Below are 17,902 nucleotides of genomic sequence, written 5' to 3' on the forward strand. Positions count from 1 at the left end.
TGAATTCCAAAACTTAAAACTTATTTTGGTAAAATAGTGCTTGAAGATTTGTTCCTGCTTAAATCTGATTCTGTACACATACTGTATGTTTGCTTGTCTGTGTAAATTTGAAGCTGCTATTCTTTCTAAGAGTCAGAACTACAGTAAGGTAAGGTAATCTGCACATTTAACATTCATGAATTTGCTTATTTGTGATTCAGTCTGGTCTACGAGGTCTTGGATGAAAGAAGAGCAGAGCGAGATGAAACGGAGGTGGTCTGGAGACGACTTTACAGGCTCACTACCAATTTTATTGCACTCTTCACTGTAGTGGGGCATGCTAGACATAGAATCTGCTGGACATTGAAAAAGGATTCATGTTTATTTTAGCTTCTTGCTGTAAGTTTGTGATTGCTGTGTGTATGTTTTAGTTGATCAATGTTATTTTAAGTAACTTAAAGCAAATGCATCAGTACTTTCATTATCATTTATGGAAGGGTTACTTTTGTCTTTTATCCAAACATACTATATACTGTAGTACAGTACAGTATGTGATGGTAGAGAGGTGGACTTGGTTATATGCAAGCTTGGCTATTTGTGATGGTTCTCTCTCCCGAACCCTCACGAAAGGTGAGACTCTACTGTACTCATAGCTGTTAACATCCATATTAATAGAGAAACACATTAATTAAACATGATTGAGCACATAGACACTGTTTATTTTTGCTGTTGCAACAATGATTCTGACTATGCCACCTAGTATTGTAGAGGACTTGGCTCAATTCTATAGCCTGGGGGTTTCCGAAAGCATCACACAGCATTCACCCCTAAAAGGTATATTTTCAAGAGACAATTTTGCAAATGAAGAAGTCTTACATGTGTAAAAACGAGTATCTCATCACTAATAGAAAACTATATTTCAATGTAACTGAACTTAACCACATTTATTACTGACATGAGACTCATACAGTACCAAAGATGCCAAGCTACAATGACAAAAAAAAAGCTCAAAACTTACTCCACTTACTCCTCAGTCCATTACCCTATCTTTTTAGGGTTCACTGATTACCAACCCACATAATCAGCATGGTGGACAACATATTGAATCCCACCATGTTTGCCTACAGTAGGTGCTCATCAATTACTACACGGTCAGGGGTGAAGTGTGGTGTATGTAGAGATCCTGTGCCAAATGGGAACCAGACCTGGAACAGAGCAACCAGAAAGAAAGCAAAAGAGAAACAAAAGAATGGCAGTACACCACAATATTTAACAATTTACACACAGTCAAGCTCCTTAACTGTCACCTTAACAAAATTGTGATTTCTGTATGATCATATTCCTATGCTATTCCCTGTTACACAGTGACTAAAACATATTTACATAACCTCTTAATGGTTTTATGTACAGGTTTGCAAATATGTTCCTCATAAAAGATACATAATTATATTTCACAATAAAATGAAATATGTACATTTACACAGAGGAATTACAATAGTATCTGCGTAAAGTATTTAAATGAAAACAACTCACAAAATGTCAGATAAGAAAATACAATTTATATTAAAGAGAACAAAGATAAAGGCCACGATTTGAAGCTATTTTCTTGAGAAAACATGTTCAGGCAAGAAACTCAGTGGAATTGTTTTTACAAGAGGCAGATCCCAGTGGTAGTGTTAAGCTCAGATCCCATTCAAGATGTTTAGGCAGCAGGAGAATGTCAGGGAAGCGGTGCTGAGAGCAAGAAAGGGGGGGATCATTGGATAACAGCAAGTCTCTTGGTGGAGAAGAGTGTGTGAAAGTCTGGAAAAAGAGAAAGATCAGATCACGGGAAGGAAGCAGGGATGTGCAGCTTTATCCAGCTTTTTGTTGCTCTGTTCCTATTGTGTAGAATCAAGACATTCTGACACCAAAAAGCTGTCATTAAATCCAGCTTTCATGATTTGTATTTGGTGGGTTAATCTAATTTCTTATTTAATCTGTCCTTATCTTTCTGGAATATTTAGGAAATTCTACAAAAACATGATAAGGAAAAGTCAAGATGACTAGAAATTTAGACTGACACTTAGCAGTGATTTTTTAAATTAATTTAATAGCACATACTGTATATACTTTAAAATATACTTTATATTTTAACATAAACCATATTAGCATACAATTTATCTTTAACATTTTGAAACTCAGAGCTGAATAGAGAACATTGTAGTATTTTCCATCTCTATATTCAAATAATAATTACTTCAAATAATTGCTTTCTGAAATCTACAGTTACATTTTGCAAATGCAGTGTTTATGTTAGGTGAAATGGAATGACTGCTTTCAAATCTTCAGTAGTGTGATGGCTAGTCTGGAACACATAATCATTCATATACAGTATAAGGTGTTCTGGCCGTCTCCCTTTCTTCTTTCATATGTTTATCTGTCCTATTTCACTTATGGGCTTTTATTGTCGTGCTCGTCACCACAGATGAGCAGTGGTGCGATTTAATATTTATACGTTAAGTGGCCACCTGTCATTCAGTGTTGGTTACAGTGGTAATTAATTCAACAGGAGTCTTGTACCACCTGGAGGCAATACTCCACCATGCCTGTCTCAGGTGTTTCAAGACTACATACTGTACTATAGGCCTGGCAGTGCTCGAGAACTCATAGAGTTCGCTACTGTACGTTTCAAACGTTACTGTAAGTTCCCACGTTCCTCACGGTGTTTGTTTCCTGGTCTCTGGAAACATCATTTTCCTGATTCTCCTCTGGTTTGTTGTACTGTATTGTGTCTCTTGGTTTTGAACTTTTCTTGTCCCTGTTTAAGGTTCTAGATTGTTTTTGCCTGTGTTCACCTTCTCTGCACCCGTCTGTGTCCACTGCTGGCTGCAACACCATTTAGGTTGTTTGCTGTTTGCTGTTTGCCTATGTTTATCTGCCTGCTCTTGGGTTCATTTCATGAAAACATGTCACTGTCTTAATACCTCCTCAGCAACATGTTCCAATTACATATCATTTCTGCATTCCAAGGTGCATTCTTTTTATATAGAATACAAATACAAAAGTGTTGACATATGGCCCAGGATATGGATTGTGTTTTTGCAGTGTAAGTTTTTATTTATATTATTTCTCTTTTATTGATGTTTAGATTGTGAAAAAAAAATCTAGAGAAGAGATACTCTGAGCCTATTTCATGACATAGTTTGTTCATTACGTTTCCTGAGCTGTTCCACAAATGATCTTTAATAATGTTACAAAAGCTCCTTCTGCAGACACATGTTTTAAATCAGGCAGACTGGCTACACATTCTAGGTTAAGAGTTGGACAGTATCTGCAACACATTTGACAAGATGTTTTTTTTTCACTGGATTGAAAAAAAACTTGAGACTAACAGTCTGTTTGAAGTATGAGATTATCCGGCCGATAATAAGGTAAATAAAGTTTCATAGAGTTAAAATGTATTTTCCAATAAAAGTGTCCAATCCATTTCAAAACACTTTCATACTAAACACTAAATATAGAACAGGTTTGAGGCCAAACCCAGAAAAAGTGTTCATCCAAATATTCAAGCTATTAAATTTAAATACACCAAATACCTTAAGGACAACAAAGAACAGTTGGTAAATTTGTGTTTAGTGTTTTATATGCAAAAAATAATAAAAAGTTAAAATGCTGTTAAAATAACATCTTAGTCACATTTTCAGGTGGTTTCCATCATTAAAAGACAAGTCAGCCATATTTATTTTAAAGAGATTCTTGTTCACTTGCTCAATATCTCAGTGTGTTTGTACTCTGTTGTCTGTCCCAGTGCAAGAAAACATAATCCGGCTGGTGAATGGATCTGGGCCTCACGAGGGGAGGGTGGAGGTGTACCATGAAAAGCGATGGGGCACTGTCTGTGATGATGTCTGGGACAAAAAGGATGGAGATGTAGTCTGCAGAATGCTGGGATACAAGGGAGCTAAAGAGATTCATAAGACGGCAAGGTTTGGGCAAGGTAAGTAAGAAATGGTTTATATAACTTCTAAACTAAAAAAAAATTGAATAAATCATTCAAGAGTGGCATGCTGCCTCGTAGCACTGGGGCCCAGGGTTCTATTGCTACCTGCGATGCTGTCTGTGTGGAGTTTGTATGTACTCTCCTATGTTTGTGTGGTCTTCCTCCCTGTGCTCCAGTTTCTGGAGTTGTCCAAAGACATACTGGCAGGAAATGGCTTCTGGGAAAATTGGCCCTGTATGAGTGTGTGCATCTCTGTATTTGTGTCTGTGTGTTCCCTGTAATGGACTGGCGTCCCATCCAGGGTGTATCCTGCTTTGCACCCCTTGCTTGCCCGGATAGGTTATGGTTTCCCCGCGACCCAGAATAAGATGCAGCAGTAAGAAAATGGATGACTGAATGAATGGAATTAATTACTCAGCAAAAGAACTGTTTATGTGTAATATTGCACTCCCAAAGTGGGATTTGGAGTGGGATTCAAGAATGTAGAGAACCCAATTACTGAGCAACAGGCAGCCTGCAAGCTTGGTAGCCCCACACATAGGCTTATTTAATGCATTGGCTAGCTAGGGAAATGGGAACTCAGTGTGTTGCAGCCAGAGAAGGGAGACAGGTTGATGACATCACTGGCTGCTGTGCCTCAGCTACTGTACCTCACCCTGCAGTCTCAGCCAGAACGAGCATGACCGTATGTGTACAGAAAATGACTGAAGGCATTCACCACTTTACCCCCACTAAAGTTCTGAGGCCTGGATGATAATAATTAAACACCACCGAATAAACAGGAATGTCGAGAAATTTCACAGAACCTGTGTAAAGGTAGAAAGTCTGATGCAAACTACTCAGGAACTGCAGTGGTGTTCATCTGAAGGATTGCATTGAAGGAAAACATTTTTATATCTGCTTTTTCTGGATTGTGTTCAATTCTGATTCCAGAACACCTCTGTGGAAAAACAGGAAGAAAGATTTTCCCCAAAGGCGTTTAGCTTTGTATTGCATGATTAAACCTTAATCTTTCAATATACAATGATCGTTATCATTTTTTTCTGTAGAACTGCCATGTATTACATGTATATATGTATGCAATATTTTTGCATATATGCACAATATTTTTATGATTAGATTTTATTATATATTTTTACAATATTTAGTCTGCACTTCTTCTGTACAAGAAACTGTAGCTAAACATGCACTGCTACAGGAGTGTATGACATTATATAGTTCAATTTATGAAATCTTACTTGCCTTTGAGACTTCCTTTTGCCTTTTTGTTTTTTTTTATAATACATATTTACACACTTCCATTAAACACGATTGGGATTAGTATTATTTTCAGAGCAAAATTATTTAAAGCAGATGGTACATATGGTACAAAAATATCCCCAAAGTGACATAATGCAATATCTGTTTATTTCCTTTAACTTATCACTACTCATTACAAAGAAAACTAAAGTATACATTTCAATAAAATTGTTTAAATGGTATCTTGGCTCAATTAACACCACATATTCTGAATTTTCCATGGTAATAAATGGATAACATATGCTTATCCAAACGGTTTACACAAGTTATTTACATCATTGAAACAAGTAACTGAAACCTTTTACCACGGTAGATACTGGTAGACAGTGAATAGATACAGAAATGAAAAACACAGAGTAACCATGAATAGATATTCCTGTGCTTGTAATTGTTTTATTTAAGATAAGATCACTTTATTAGCCATATACAATTTCTTGCATTAGGAATTTGTCTTTTTGCATACCCCAGCTTGCTCTCCATGAGACACGCAGACACACAGATAGAGAGAGAGAAGCTGGGGGTCAGAGCGTGGGGTCAGCCATTGTACAGCGCCCCTGGAGCAGTTGGGTTTAAGGGCCTTGCTCAGGAGCCAAGCGGAGTAGGATTCCTCTGCTGGCCGCGGGATTTGAACCAGTAACCGTCCTTAGCCACAGAGCCACTGCTCCACCCCGATTATTTGCACTGTATATTTATTCTCAGTGTGATTGAAAAGTAATTAAAAGGAAAAAAACTCCTAACACTGAAATAACTGAATAGAGAATTAATTGGTTTAATGTTATGTTTGCCTGCTATTTTCTCAGAATGGAGTACTGGAAAATTCCTCATTGCTATAAAAGTAGAAACATTTCAGGCTTTTAACAGTGAAACTGTCAATTTACTAAAAAGAGAATGATAAATGAAATTGTTGTGATTGTTTATATTTTACATCCAAGAGAAGAATACACAGTGTGCTCTACTTACAGTAAGGAATAAATCAAAATCAGTTAGTCTAATTAATACCTTGCAGTGCTTTCCTGGATGTGTGGTTATATAATGCAACATGTGCACACAGCATGAATGTTTAACTATTGTGAGCATTTTACAGAGTACCTTTGAAATCTTTACAAAGAGAAAAACTAAGGCTATAAAAAGTGTTAACTACCCAAACTTCCATGCCATTAGCTTTGTCCTTCAATAGCCCTGTATCAGACTTCAATCACTAGTTTACACTGGCCAGCATTCCCTTCCTATCCTTTTCAAAGAAAGGTTATACTGTACACAATGCAATATTCTACACAGCAATGCTCACTTGATTACTCCACTTGGATTGCCAATGGAGCTATTACTGGTCAAAACAAACTGAGAAATTTACCGTAAATTTCAGGAACTATGTTTTACTTAATTTTGTATTTAATTGCTTTAGTTGTCAACAGAACTATTTTTGGGGGCAGACAGTTATCCCATATGATCACACTTATATCTAGTTACTGCACAGTCCCAAAATTAAGTGTCTGTGTAGGCAGTAGTTCATACCCCCTGAGTGGACCCGTGTCAGGAGCAATCTTCATTTGGAATCAATTGCATACAAATGTAGAGCAGATGAGTGTTAGGGTTTTGGTAGTAGCATGTGCTAAGGTGCGTAGGTGGGTAGACAATGGATATTCCTACACCCCAATTTACATGGACTCCATTGAGAAGCTTATAACTAGCAGTATAATAATTAGACACACATCTGGAAATGACACTACAATTGGTACAGCTAAAAAAAACCCTGATATACTCTTATTCCATGATTACAATACCTTATTTAATATTATGTATATTTATCATTATTAAAAATGTACTATAAATCTGTACACTGATTTAATTTGACTTCGTCTTATGAATTAAATGCCCAAATCTATAGCTGAAATGCTACCATTTTAAACATTTGCTCACCAATAACTGATAGTTGAAATGTAAGTAAATACTAGCTTTACGTATATTTTAAGTGACCCATCGCTTCTCTTGAACATCCAGTTTTGAAGAGGTTTTTGAAGATGTATTGATTTTCAGATCATTTGACATGCCCCTAAAGGCACAATTCGGTGCATTTCCATCAGCTTCTTGCATGTTTTTTTTCTTCACTAGTGTTCATGTGTTTATACTATCCAAATACCCTGTATTTATCCAATCAAATCCACTAGCCAATTAACCTACTAGTATATCTTTGGACTATGAGAGGAAACCAGAGCACCCAGAGGAAACCCACGACAACACTGAAAGAACATGCAAACTCCATGCAGATAGCACTGTACTCATACATAGACTGTACATTATTATTATTATATATTTTATCATGTAGGCCAGGCTATGTAGGTAAAGATCCAAGAACCTGACTATAGAGTAAGAGGAATTATTCCAATTATGCGAAAGCTTATGAAATTTCAGGAGGCTTCCAAGAAACTAATTGAATTTCCTATAGCTTTTCATTGAGTTTACAGTGACTGGGCTCATTTACAACACAAGCTTTTAAATAATAGTGCTTTCTTTGGAAACAATCTTTATTACATTCCTTTGAAAGTCAAATAGGTACTTTTTCTCACTTAAAGGTAATCTTACAGTACAATTCAACAAAGTTCTATGCCTGAAATGTTAGTCACTTTTCATAAACCAACAATATCCTTGTTTCTTTACAAAGCTGGCCTGCATAGGTATTGTAAGGAGCAAAAAACCTTTACTGAAAATACTAATCTTAAATCTCATATGAGATGTAATGCAGACATTTGAGAGAAGGATTTATGACTACAAGAGACGTAAGAAACTTTTCTTCTAAATTTACATCTGATTCTAGTCTAACAAAACACACTACTGTGTCAGCACAGTCTCAGCTGTCAGGCATGGTGGTGGCAGGGTCACGTAATGGGGGTATTTCTCATTAGAAGTGGACTGGGAATCTTGTCAGGACAGGGGGAGGAAGGATGGTACAGTACAAAGTTTATTTGAATTCATCCAGTAATCTAAAACTGAATTGGAAATTCACACGTCAGAAGGACAATAACCTGAGGCACAAAGCCAAAGCAAAACTGAAGGGGTCTCCACAAGAATAGACTGAATGTCCTTTTAACTTCTCACTGAATTCAGCAGAATATTTACTGCAAGGTTTGATGATGACAGTATATCAAATTTCCCCAATGAACCTGTCAGAACTGGAGCAATTTTGTCAGGAAGAATGGTCAAAATTACAGAATCCCACTGTGTAAAGCTATCCAATCTACTAACAGCAGTAATTCCATTAAGTACTGGCTTTGAGGGCTACAGTACATATTTATGCAATCAGTATAAATTTCAACAATCATATTCTTTGCAGGTTTCTTGATATTCAAGCTCCCTCACATAATAGTGTTCTGGTTATTACAGTTGTATGTATAAAATTCATACTAGCATTGTTTGTCTCCAGAGTGCAGTGTACCCCAGACCAGTAAATCCATTACCTAAATTCTGCACAATAGGTGTTACTAGATGGGTTGTGTGATGTTGTCGGCTCTTTTAAAAAGGTGAAGTCTCAAGCAATTAAAATTGACAATAATGTGTAAAAGAGTACTTTTAATTAGTGCAGAACGAAACCCCAACGAAACACAGAAACAAAGACTGCTTCCTCAGAGTGCTAAACACTTTCAAGTGTCTAGTCCCAAACTACAGTACCAACTGGCCAGCTAAGCTGTCTACTGACTTTCACAATGTACAATTACCTTATCAATTATTCAGTCACATATTCTTCTGCTCTTTTTCAGCTACTCAGGCATCCTCCCATACTGCAACTGCACCCCTTAGTTTCTACTCCCTACCTGAGGTCACAGATGGTGTGAAGTTTGCTTCTCCCCATAGGGATCATCATCTACAGCTATAGCTGTTCTGATCTGCTATTGTCAGTAAAGTCACTGGGGACTTGTGAGAAAAGGTGGTTGGACCCTGTGCGGTGCTGAGAGAGAAGGTGTCCAAAATCCTAGGAGCGAAAGGCAGTATAAGAGGTTGGGGTAGGCATGCTTGGTCAGGTTTCCGGAGTGTCTGGTCGAGAGTAAACAAATCCAAAAGACGCTAGGCAGAGACGAAGTCGAAGCCAGAGACAGAGCTGGGTCGGATATCCAGAAGTCAGGTCAGAAAGGTATCCAAATCCAATAGCCACTAGACAGAAACGGAGACAAAGCCGCAGACTAAACAGGGTTGGAATCCAGAAGTCAGGTCAGAAAGGTACGCGCACAAGAGAATGGCTAAAGTCAATCTCAACAGTGAGTGAGGACTGAGAGGAGTGAGAGGGTATAAATAGAGAAAAAGGGCATGAGCAGTGCTAATAGCTTAACTAGGGCGCAGGTGTTGACGCCTAGAGGTGCACCCAGGAATACGGTTCGTGACAGCTATGCAGCTGATCCTCATTCCATACAGGCTTGCCCATTCTGTTTTATGTGGTCATCTAATCAGTCATCTTTACCAGACTGGTCAGGTGAAGGCATGAAGCAAATTATCCCCACAGATGTCTGGACAATCTCCCATCTTTTTCAACTGCTACTTCTTTATAAACACAAGCAAGTTCTAAAACCACAAAAACTTGTAAAACCAAGTTGAACTCTGATCATGGCATGCTGTAGGTAGACATCATGACCACATTTCCAGTGTGAAATTTAGGCATGCCAACTTGGTCAATCAGCAGTTCCTAATTAAATTAGAAACAGATTTTGACACTAATTAGTCAATCAGACACTGTAGACTTCTAAGAGGTCAACAATTGATTTCAAGATAATTTAATAACTTTAAAAAATCTGTTGCCTGCTGACCTAACTGTATTCAATCCTTTTTGAAAATTAGAAATCCCATACATTAAATTGTGAGGTAGAGAACATCTATAGTATCTTACTATAAGCTAAGAAATTGCATATTGTGTATTTAGATAGAATGGCAAGATAAGAGGCCAGGATGGTTCTGTGATGTCCTTGTTAAAGGTTTAACAAAGACTTAATGTTTAGCAAAGGTAGTTATGTTACTAACTAAAGACTTAAGGTTTAGCAAAGCTAGTTACTAGATGTGAAAGGGATACTTCAAGTGGTTTGTCAGCAGACATTCTGATTCAAAGATTTATTAGTCAGTCAAGGTTCTCTTGGCTTTTGGTATAACAGCAGCTCATGTGGCTTGACAGGTACCTGTGGGCTTATTGTGTCCTCAGTGAAGGACAATCTGCTTGGTAGAAACCCTTCTGTAAATTGCTGCTGAGCTTACAGGGCGTCAGTAGATAAGATTAATGTCTCAAATGGGTGGAAGACTTACATTAGCCTGTCTTCACTTCCTCATTCTCACTGTGCAGCACAAAAGTCATTACTGCAAATTCAAACATAAAGACATATTGTCAATTCCTGATTGGGTTCTATGACACAGCAGATACATCCTCACACCCTTTGCTACCACTAGAGGGTCCAGGAAAAACGTTCCTCAGTCCTCTAAACTTTCCTCCAAAACAGACAGAATACTACCAATTAGGAGCCCTATAAAAGGATATTCACAAGACTGTCTGGGGTTCGCTAGCAGAACCTCGCCTAAGCAGTGCTGCTGAGGCACTTAGTGATTGAAACACTGAAAGATGGACTTCTTTCATTCACTTCTCTATTAGACTTAAAAAGCCCCATTAATCGTATAGCCCCATCTCTGTAATAGTGGATATAAAATGGCAACTAAATTTTTTTTTTAAAAAAGTGTCAGTCTACACACCGAAACTTTTTCATTTGATTTTTTTCTGTCATCTTCTTCCTTCTAGCAGATTTCCATTCCATTAATACTTGGAACGATAAAATACACTAGACTGAACTATATCCATAGATGTCTTACAGTATCTCTCACAGTAGATGTCAAAACTAATGTAAAGTTCTTGTTCACTGCTTTGAATCATCTCTCCTAACAATTTTCACACCGTTTTTCTATTGGGCCTCATTCATATTTCTTTATCCACCTACATGTTCATAATTTTTAAAAACAAAATTAAAAAATAGATTTAAACATCCCAATGGCCATGAAACTTTCTCTGTAGAGTTTCTTTAGTCATTTTCTTACAGAGCAGAGAAGATTTGCCAGGATGTTTTAGCATTGCCGCTAGAGGCCAATGCGTAACCATGGAGAAAACAGGGGAGGATAGGAGGGACAAACCAGGCGCCACCAACCTCTCTCATAGGTCATGTATTTTTAAAACAAACAAACAGCGTCAAACTGCTGGAATGTCAGCCAGCACATGGGGAAACACAGATGAAGGAGGTTATGGGGCTAATCTAACTAATCATTAACAGCGGAGCACAGGAGGAGTCACACTCTATCCTTTATAAGCAGAGTTAGTAAAGCCCAAGAAACTGTGCAAGTCTTAAGAGTAGTAGTAGCCCTTGTATGATAAAAAGGCAAAGAGAAGTGTTGTGTAATAATGTTAACAATAGTTTTCTGGTCATCTTTAGCAGGTTAAGAGAACAAAGGTGGGTCCCCATTGCTAATGAAGAGGGAAGAATCCTCCAGGTGTTAAACTGGAAGCTAACCATAAACAAGGTTATAGGTATTGTTAGAAGGTCTCTGATTACACTTCCACATGTAGGGATCTTCCACAGTTGGCTGTAACTGTGCACTGATACAAATCAACTAAATAAAAGCATCCAAACAGCATATAACAGTCATGCATCTGAACATTATCTACAGATGCAGCCATTCAAAGTGCGCGTTACAGACACGTACCGCAGGTGGCGTTGCGCATTGTGACGCAAAATAACGCGCGGCACCGCAGTACGTGATTGGTTGATCGACAGGGGGACTCGTGGTCCGTTGGTCTGTCGTAGAAAGACTTACAGTAAACGTCTTTGCTGTGCCCGTTGTAGATATTGAATTTTACCACTGAAGGGAAATCTTAGTAGCTGAGCATAAAAAGAATAGGAGCATACTGTAACGCGTGTGAAGGCCATAAACGATATTAATTTTGGAACATAAACATACAGTACTGTATATGGCTGGTCTTGGTACTTTAAAGAAAAAATACACACCAGTATTCCATTTCTCCCTAAACATTTTAAGCATCGAAGTCTTTAACTAAAGAGATACCGGAGTCAACAAGCATACTTTTAGAATTTGATTAATAGGGAATATAATATGGAATCGCGTATCTAAAGAATTTAATAACGATATGATTATATTCATGTACTGCGACAGGGCTGTGTAGGGCTGTTTCGCCTCCCTCTTCATGTGACTTCCCCTGTAGCCTACTGGTCTACGTGCCCACTTACCAACTCACGGGTTGTGTGTTCAAATCCAGCTGGTGCTGGACTTTTCTTTTAACAAACATTTCTTCGAAAAAAATAGAATAGCGATATTATGGACAATCAATTGACTTTTATATTTCAAAATATCACAACATGATCGATTCTAAGTCATTTTTGATAACAATGAATAGTCACCTTCTTCCCTTCTGACAACGGTTCCTGCTTCTGCTTCCTGCTTCTATTGTGTGTGTGTGTGTGTAATAGAGTAAATTTTTATAGAGAAATGGAGGGTGGACAGTATGCGATACAATATAAACATTTATATTGATTTAAATCGTGTTTTGATTTAAATCGCAAACGCGTGTTTCATTATATGTGTTTTTTTAATCATAATCAGGCTAATGCAACATAAATTGATACAGTATCTCTGTCTTATTTTTAGTAAATAAAGTGCATTTTTGCACACTATATGTGCAAACGTTTTATGATATGTCGCTGTTGTGAATGTCTGTGGACATGTGCTGGCTGGACAGGAGGCTCCACTGTACACAGAGAGCTTAGAAGACAAAGATATCAATTTATTTTAGTCAAAAATTTATATATCGCCTTTAAAAGTGGAATCTCAAAGCAAAGTAAATACCCAACACTGATTGAACCCATCTGCCATGCTAATAAAACACCTTGAATTGAATTGAATTGAGGGAAAGAGGGGGGGAGGGCGCGCGGCAAATAAGATACACTCAACAGGCATCCACAACAGCAACATATGAAACGTTTGCACATATAGTTAAGTTATTACTTGGTTTTCAAAGTCGGGAGACATTAGAGGCTTGCCACACCCGGACTGTTAAACCAACGCATTAGCACGTCAAAGCCCATTGAGGACCCGGGCGCAATAATTGTTTTGTCCCTTGATTTACTGATCTGCATTAATTATGGAAATCGAGTTCCTGCTCTGTGCAGACGACCTGGTCCTGCTGTCGCCCACAGAACAGAGGCTGCGCCAGAACCTGGCACTGCTGGAGCAGCACTGTCAGACCTGGGCGCCGACAGTCAATCTGGACAAGACCAGTTATGGTTTTCCAGAAAAAAAGCCAGACCTCAGGGAAACAGGTACAAATTCACACTTAACAACACATTAACACCTAACAACGGGAGCAGGGACGAATTAGGCCAGTACCCACTATTGTTAAACATACAGAAAAGGATATTAAAGTATTGAATATTAGTATTGGCTTTAGTATTAGCCATACAGAACATTAAAGTGCCCCTTTTCCATTCAGCGGGTGCCTGAACCGCTGTGTCCTATCTTCTGACAGTCGCCATTGTGAACAAACATTTCTTTGAAAAAATGAGACGTTTCCCTTGGTCAGAGATATAAATATATAATATATAAATAAATTAAATTTAACTAACATGTGAAATAGCGTGTGAAAAAGTGGTAGTTTAAGCTTTTCTGCTAATATAATATGGAATTGCGTATCTAAAGAATTTAATAATGATATGATTATATTCGTGTACTGCGACAGGGCTGTGTAGGGCTGTTTCGTCTCTCTCTTCATGCGACTGTACCAGGAAGAGGACTTCTTTCTATTCGAAAGGTGTATTTTAAAAGTTTAAGAAGTAAAAACCTTACAGCGTACACAGATTTCTAAACTGATCAGGATCGTTATCTTTGTCTTATGCATAATAATGTTCACCGCTCTGTCCAGCAAATTAATAATAAGCTTTATTTTATATAGCGTTTTAAACGAATAAGTAATTAGATTGCTCATAAACCTAATCACTTGCTTTTTCTTTTTATTTAGGCTCAGATTTCAACTATAGATCGTATTATTAATAACCATAATAACAACCAACCAACAAAAACAACCATATAAACATAATACCAACCAAAAACATAGATAACGACCACAATAAAAAATCAAATATATCAAACCATTATACTCTCGCAAATTCCTCCAATTATCATAATCCCGCCCCTTATGCAAAACCAAACCCTCCTCCCATCCCAGTTTATCCTCTTTATCATAAACAAAATCCACCTCAATTTTCAACATAAAGCATTACTGCTTACTGGGTTTTTGAGGGGGGGGGGGGGTGTCTTTCGCTGGAAATCTCGCCTGCTTCTACTTTACGAGTACAACCCCCTCTCTGCAGGAGTGCTGGCTGTGACGAATTAAACCGGTTTCACAGGTATTTTCAAAGTAGGAAGTACAGTGTTAACTGGTAGCTGGGCTCCTCAATTAAATCGCTTTAACATGCTAATGCGTTGGTGTAACAGTCCGGGAGTGGCAAGCTTCTAATGTCAACTCGACTTGATTGGAAGACAATGAACGTATTTTAGCCCTAAATGAATTAATAGCAAACATGGTTTACATAAAATACATTTTTCCAAGAAAGTTTATAATAATGCGATCTATAGTTGAAATCTGAGCCTAAATATAAAGGAAAAGCGGAGTAATCCGCTTAATCAGAGAGCAATCACGCTGTGTTTATGTAGAAAAAGCGATTAGGTTTATGAGCAATCTAATTACCTATTCGCCTAAAACGCTATATAAAATAAAGTTTATTTAGAGATGAATGATCAGTGTCGCAGTTTAAATAATTTTCGTAGGAGGGCTTGGACAGATTCCAAGTGCATTTTTGCAATTTACGTTGTAATACAGTTTAGAATACAGTTAGTCTAAGCTTTATCAGCTTTATTTATGGGTTGCAATTTAGAAAAAGTCAAAAACCGCACTCAAAATGCAATTTAGAGCTTTCTGGCAAGGGGAGACACCCAAATTATAATGTAACATGCCACTGTTTGTGCATGAACAAAGTTATACTGCAATTTTCCTTAGATACGCGATTAAAAAAAATAAATTTTTTGAATCCCCGGCGGAACACACTCCATAAGAATCAGCGCTTTTATACAGTATATCGCCTTTAAACACATATATTTAAACACGCGTTTACGATTTAAATCAAAACGCGATTCAAATCAATATAAATGTTTATTTTGTAACGCATAGGTGACTATTCATTGTTATTAAAAAGACTTAAATTCGATCATGTTGTGATATTTAGAAATATAAATTTGTTTGGTGCGAGTGAGGTTTTATTTAATCTCTGACCAAGGGAAACGTTTCATTTTTTCAAAGAAATGTTTGTTAAAAAATAAAGTCATACAATAGTTCCATGGGATTCAATCACAGACCATGTGACATGGGAGTCAGGAAACTAACACACAGCGCCACCAGATTTGATAACGCTATAAAAACGCTATAAAATAATGTGACTAGGCACAGAACAAGTTTACAGCACAGTACAATAATAAATGCTGACCATGACTTTAGAAGCATAAATTACCTTACACTCAATTTAAACACAAGCTGTCTTTAGCCCTCTAAGCTGGTTCATACAGAAATGTAGAGATCCAGGCTCAGAACACACAGCTTCATTAGCGAATACATATGCAGGACAACTAGAGAAGACGTTTTACAGAGGATGGATTTGTAACGCAACGGGGGCTCAGGCGGGCGCCCTTGCCGCATCAGGTCGGCCCCACACTGTCCGGGGCTCGAACCCGGGACTTCCGCGTCTCTCTGCAGCGACCCAGCCCAGTGAGCTAAAGAGAGATCTCTCTACAGCCCGGTAGCTGTAGCCCTGCTATCACAGGGAAGGGCGGTGACGTCACCTGCTCTGGTACGCCGGCTCTTACACAGTGCCTGTCGGCCGTAAGCGTTACAGATTTTTAGAAACATCCCATCAGTGACATCACTGAAGTCAACTCCTACTGTAGGTAACTGTCGTGTGGATAGTTTCACAAGAATCAGACAAAGGTTTAAGCATCACTTGTTCTAGATAAAACTGCAAAAAAAAACAACAACCCATAATGTACTTCTTTGCGGCTCTGTTTGCCCAAATCATATATTCACAACGTGAAATTAGAAAATAATATTACGTAACCAAAATCCGCAATATGGAAACAGAACCTGTGTAATTGTTGACAGATGATGTTCTCGTAACATTTTTACAAGACAAACTACAACATTTAAAAAATGACTTGTATGTACTTGATATCTCTAATCAATCCACGGCGATATAGTTAAAGCAGTCCCCGCACAAAACGAAACTAAAACGCCCTGGGCATACCGTTTCGCGCTTCTTATTAGTTGCTCAAAAGTAATTTGACCGTATGAAATGCATAATATAAACCTAGAAACATATACAGTACGTGAGCAGTATTTACGTAGTATCGGTGTCAAGACATACCTCTCAAATACTGTAAATCAAGTTAAAAATATCTCAAGACCGATTCTGGTCATAATGAAACCATGTTTCGTGTATGTAAGTACCGAGACCAGCCATATACTGTATGTTTATGTTCCAAAATTAATATCATTTATGGCCTTCACACGCGTTGCAGTATGCTCCTATTCTTTTTATGCTCAGGCACTAAGATTTCCCTTCAGTGGTAAAATTCCATATAAATATTCAATACTTAAACGGGCACAGTTAAGACATTAAATATACATATACATACTGTATACAGTACAGTTTGCATACGGTAATATGTTAATGTTCCTAAATCAATCTCTTTTATGAGCATGTGTAAGGCATGGTGAATCGATTCTCAAAAATTACTGTACTTTGCATGATTGGAAAAAAATGCGTGATTGCGAAATGCTGTGGTGTTACTTTTACAAAGACGGTCAATGAAAAAAAGAATGTGGACCAGGGCAATACTTTGAGTTTACAGCTTGTCCAAGGTAATTTATTATTAATACTATTAGTAATATCTTCGTTAAAGACTTTGATGGCTACAGCTCAAACATGAGAGATTGAGCTTTATTAGCTCCACCTTGCGGAAATTCCGGATACTATTATTTTGCTAGCGGTATTTACCGGTAACTTGCGGTATTTACCGGTAACTCGCGGTAGACTGCATACAGCGTACCGGAAAATAATGCGGTATCACCCGCGCATTTTGAATGGCTGCATCTGTAAGTCATTGTTGTTTGTCAAATTACTTTGATTTCTATTTCTGCAGTTCCTGGTTGCATGTCATTGCACTCCAGATGAGTAGCAATACAAATATCATGGTGTAGACAAAATTAGGGAAATTAAATGCAGATTCTTGAACAGTCTTATTCTATGCATCGTAAAGTAGCACTAATGAAAATCAAACCTGCCAGAAGAACTGACATCATTCAGGAACGAACTGCAGAGAGGTTCAGTTATCAAAGCAATTTATCTGTCTTTGTCCTTCGTGGAATTAAAATGTAAATCTCAGCTGCATACAATGTAATCAGACCATGTACACACATGAAGGATGCTTCACAGCGAAAACATTGTACTTTTTCTACTTTCTACTGTACTTTCCAATATGAAATTAACCCTTGTTTGTTCCTTTGCTGCTCTG

General features: G+C 37.7%; 1 protein-coding gene across 1 annotated transcript in view; it reads left to right on the plus strand.

The window, feature by feature from the left end:
• scara5 (scavenger receptor class A, member 5 (putative)) overlaps positions 1 to 17,902 on the plus strand; it is an 88,359-nt gene that overhangs the window by 66,983 nt on the left and 3,474 nt on the right. Inside the window, exon 8 of the mRNA XM_088908216.1 lies at positions 3,770 to 3,958. Coding sequence (XP_088764342.1) covers positions 3,770 to 3,958 — 189 coding nt within the window. The remainder of the gene's footprint in view (positions 1 to 3,769; positions 3,959 to 17,902) is intronic.

The sequence above is a fragment of the Atractosteus spatula genome, chromosome 2 (assembly GCF_055471065.1).
Source record: "Atractosteus spatula isolate fAtrSpa1 chromosome 2, fAtrSpa1.hap1, whole genome shotgun sequence".
NCBI lineage: Eukaryota > Metazoa > Chordata > Actinopteri > Semionotiformes > Lepisosteidae > Atractosteus > Atractosteus spatula.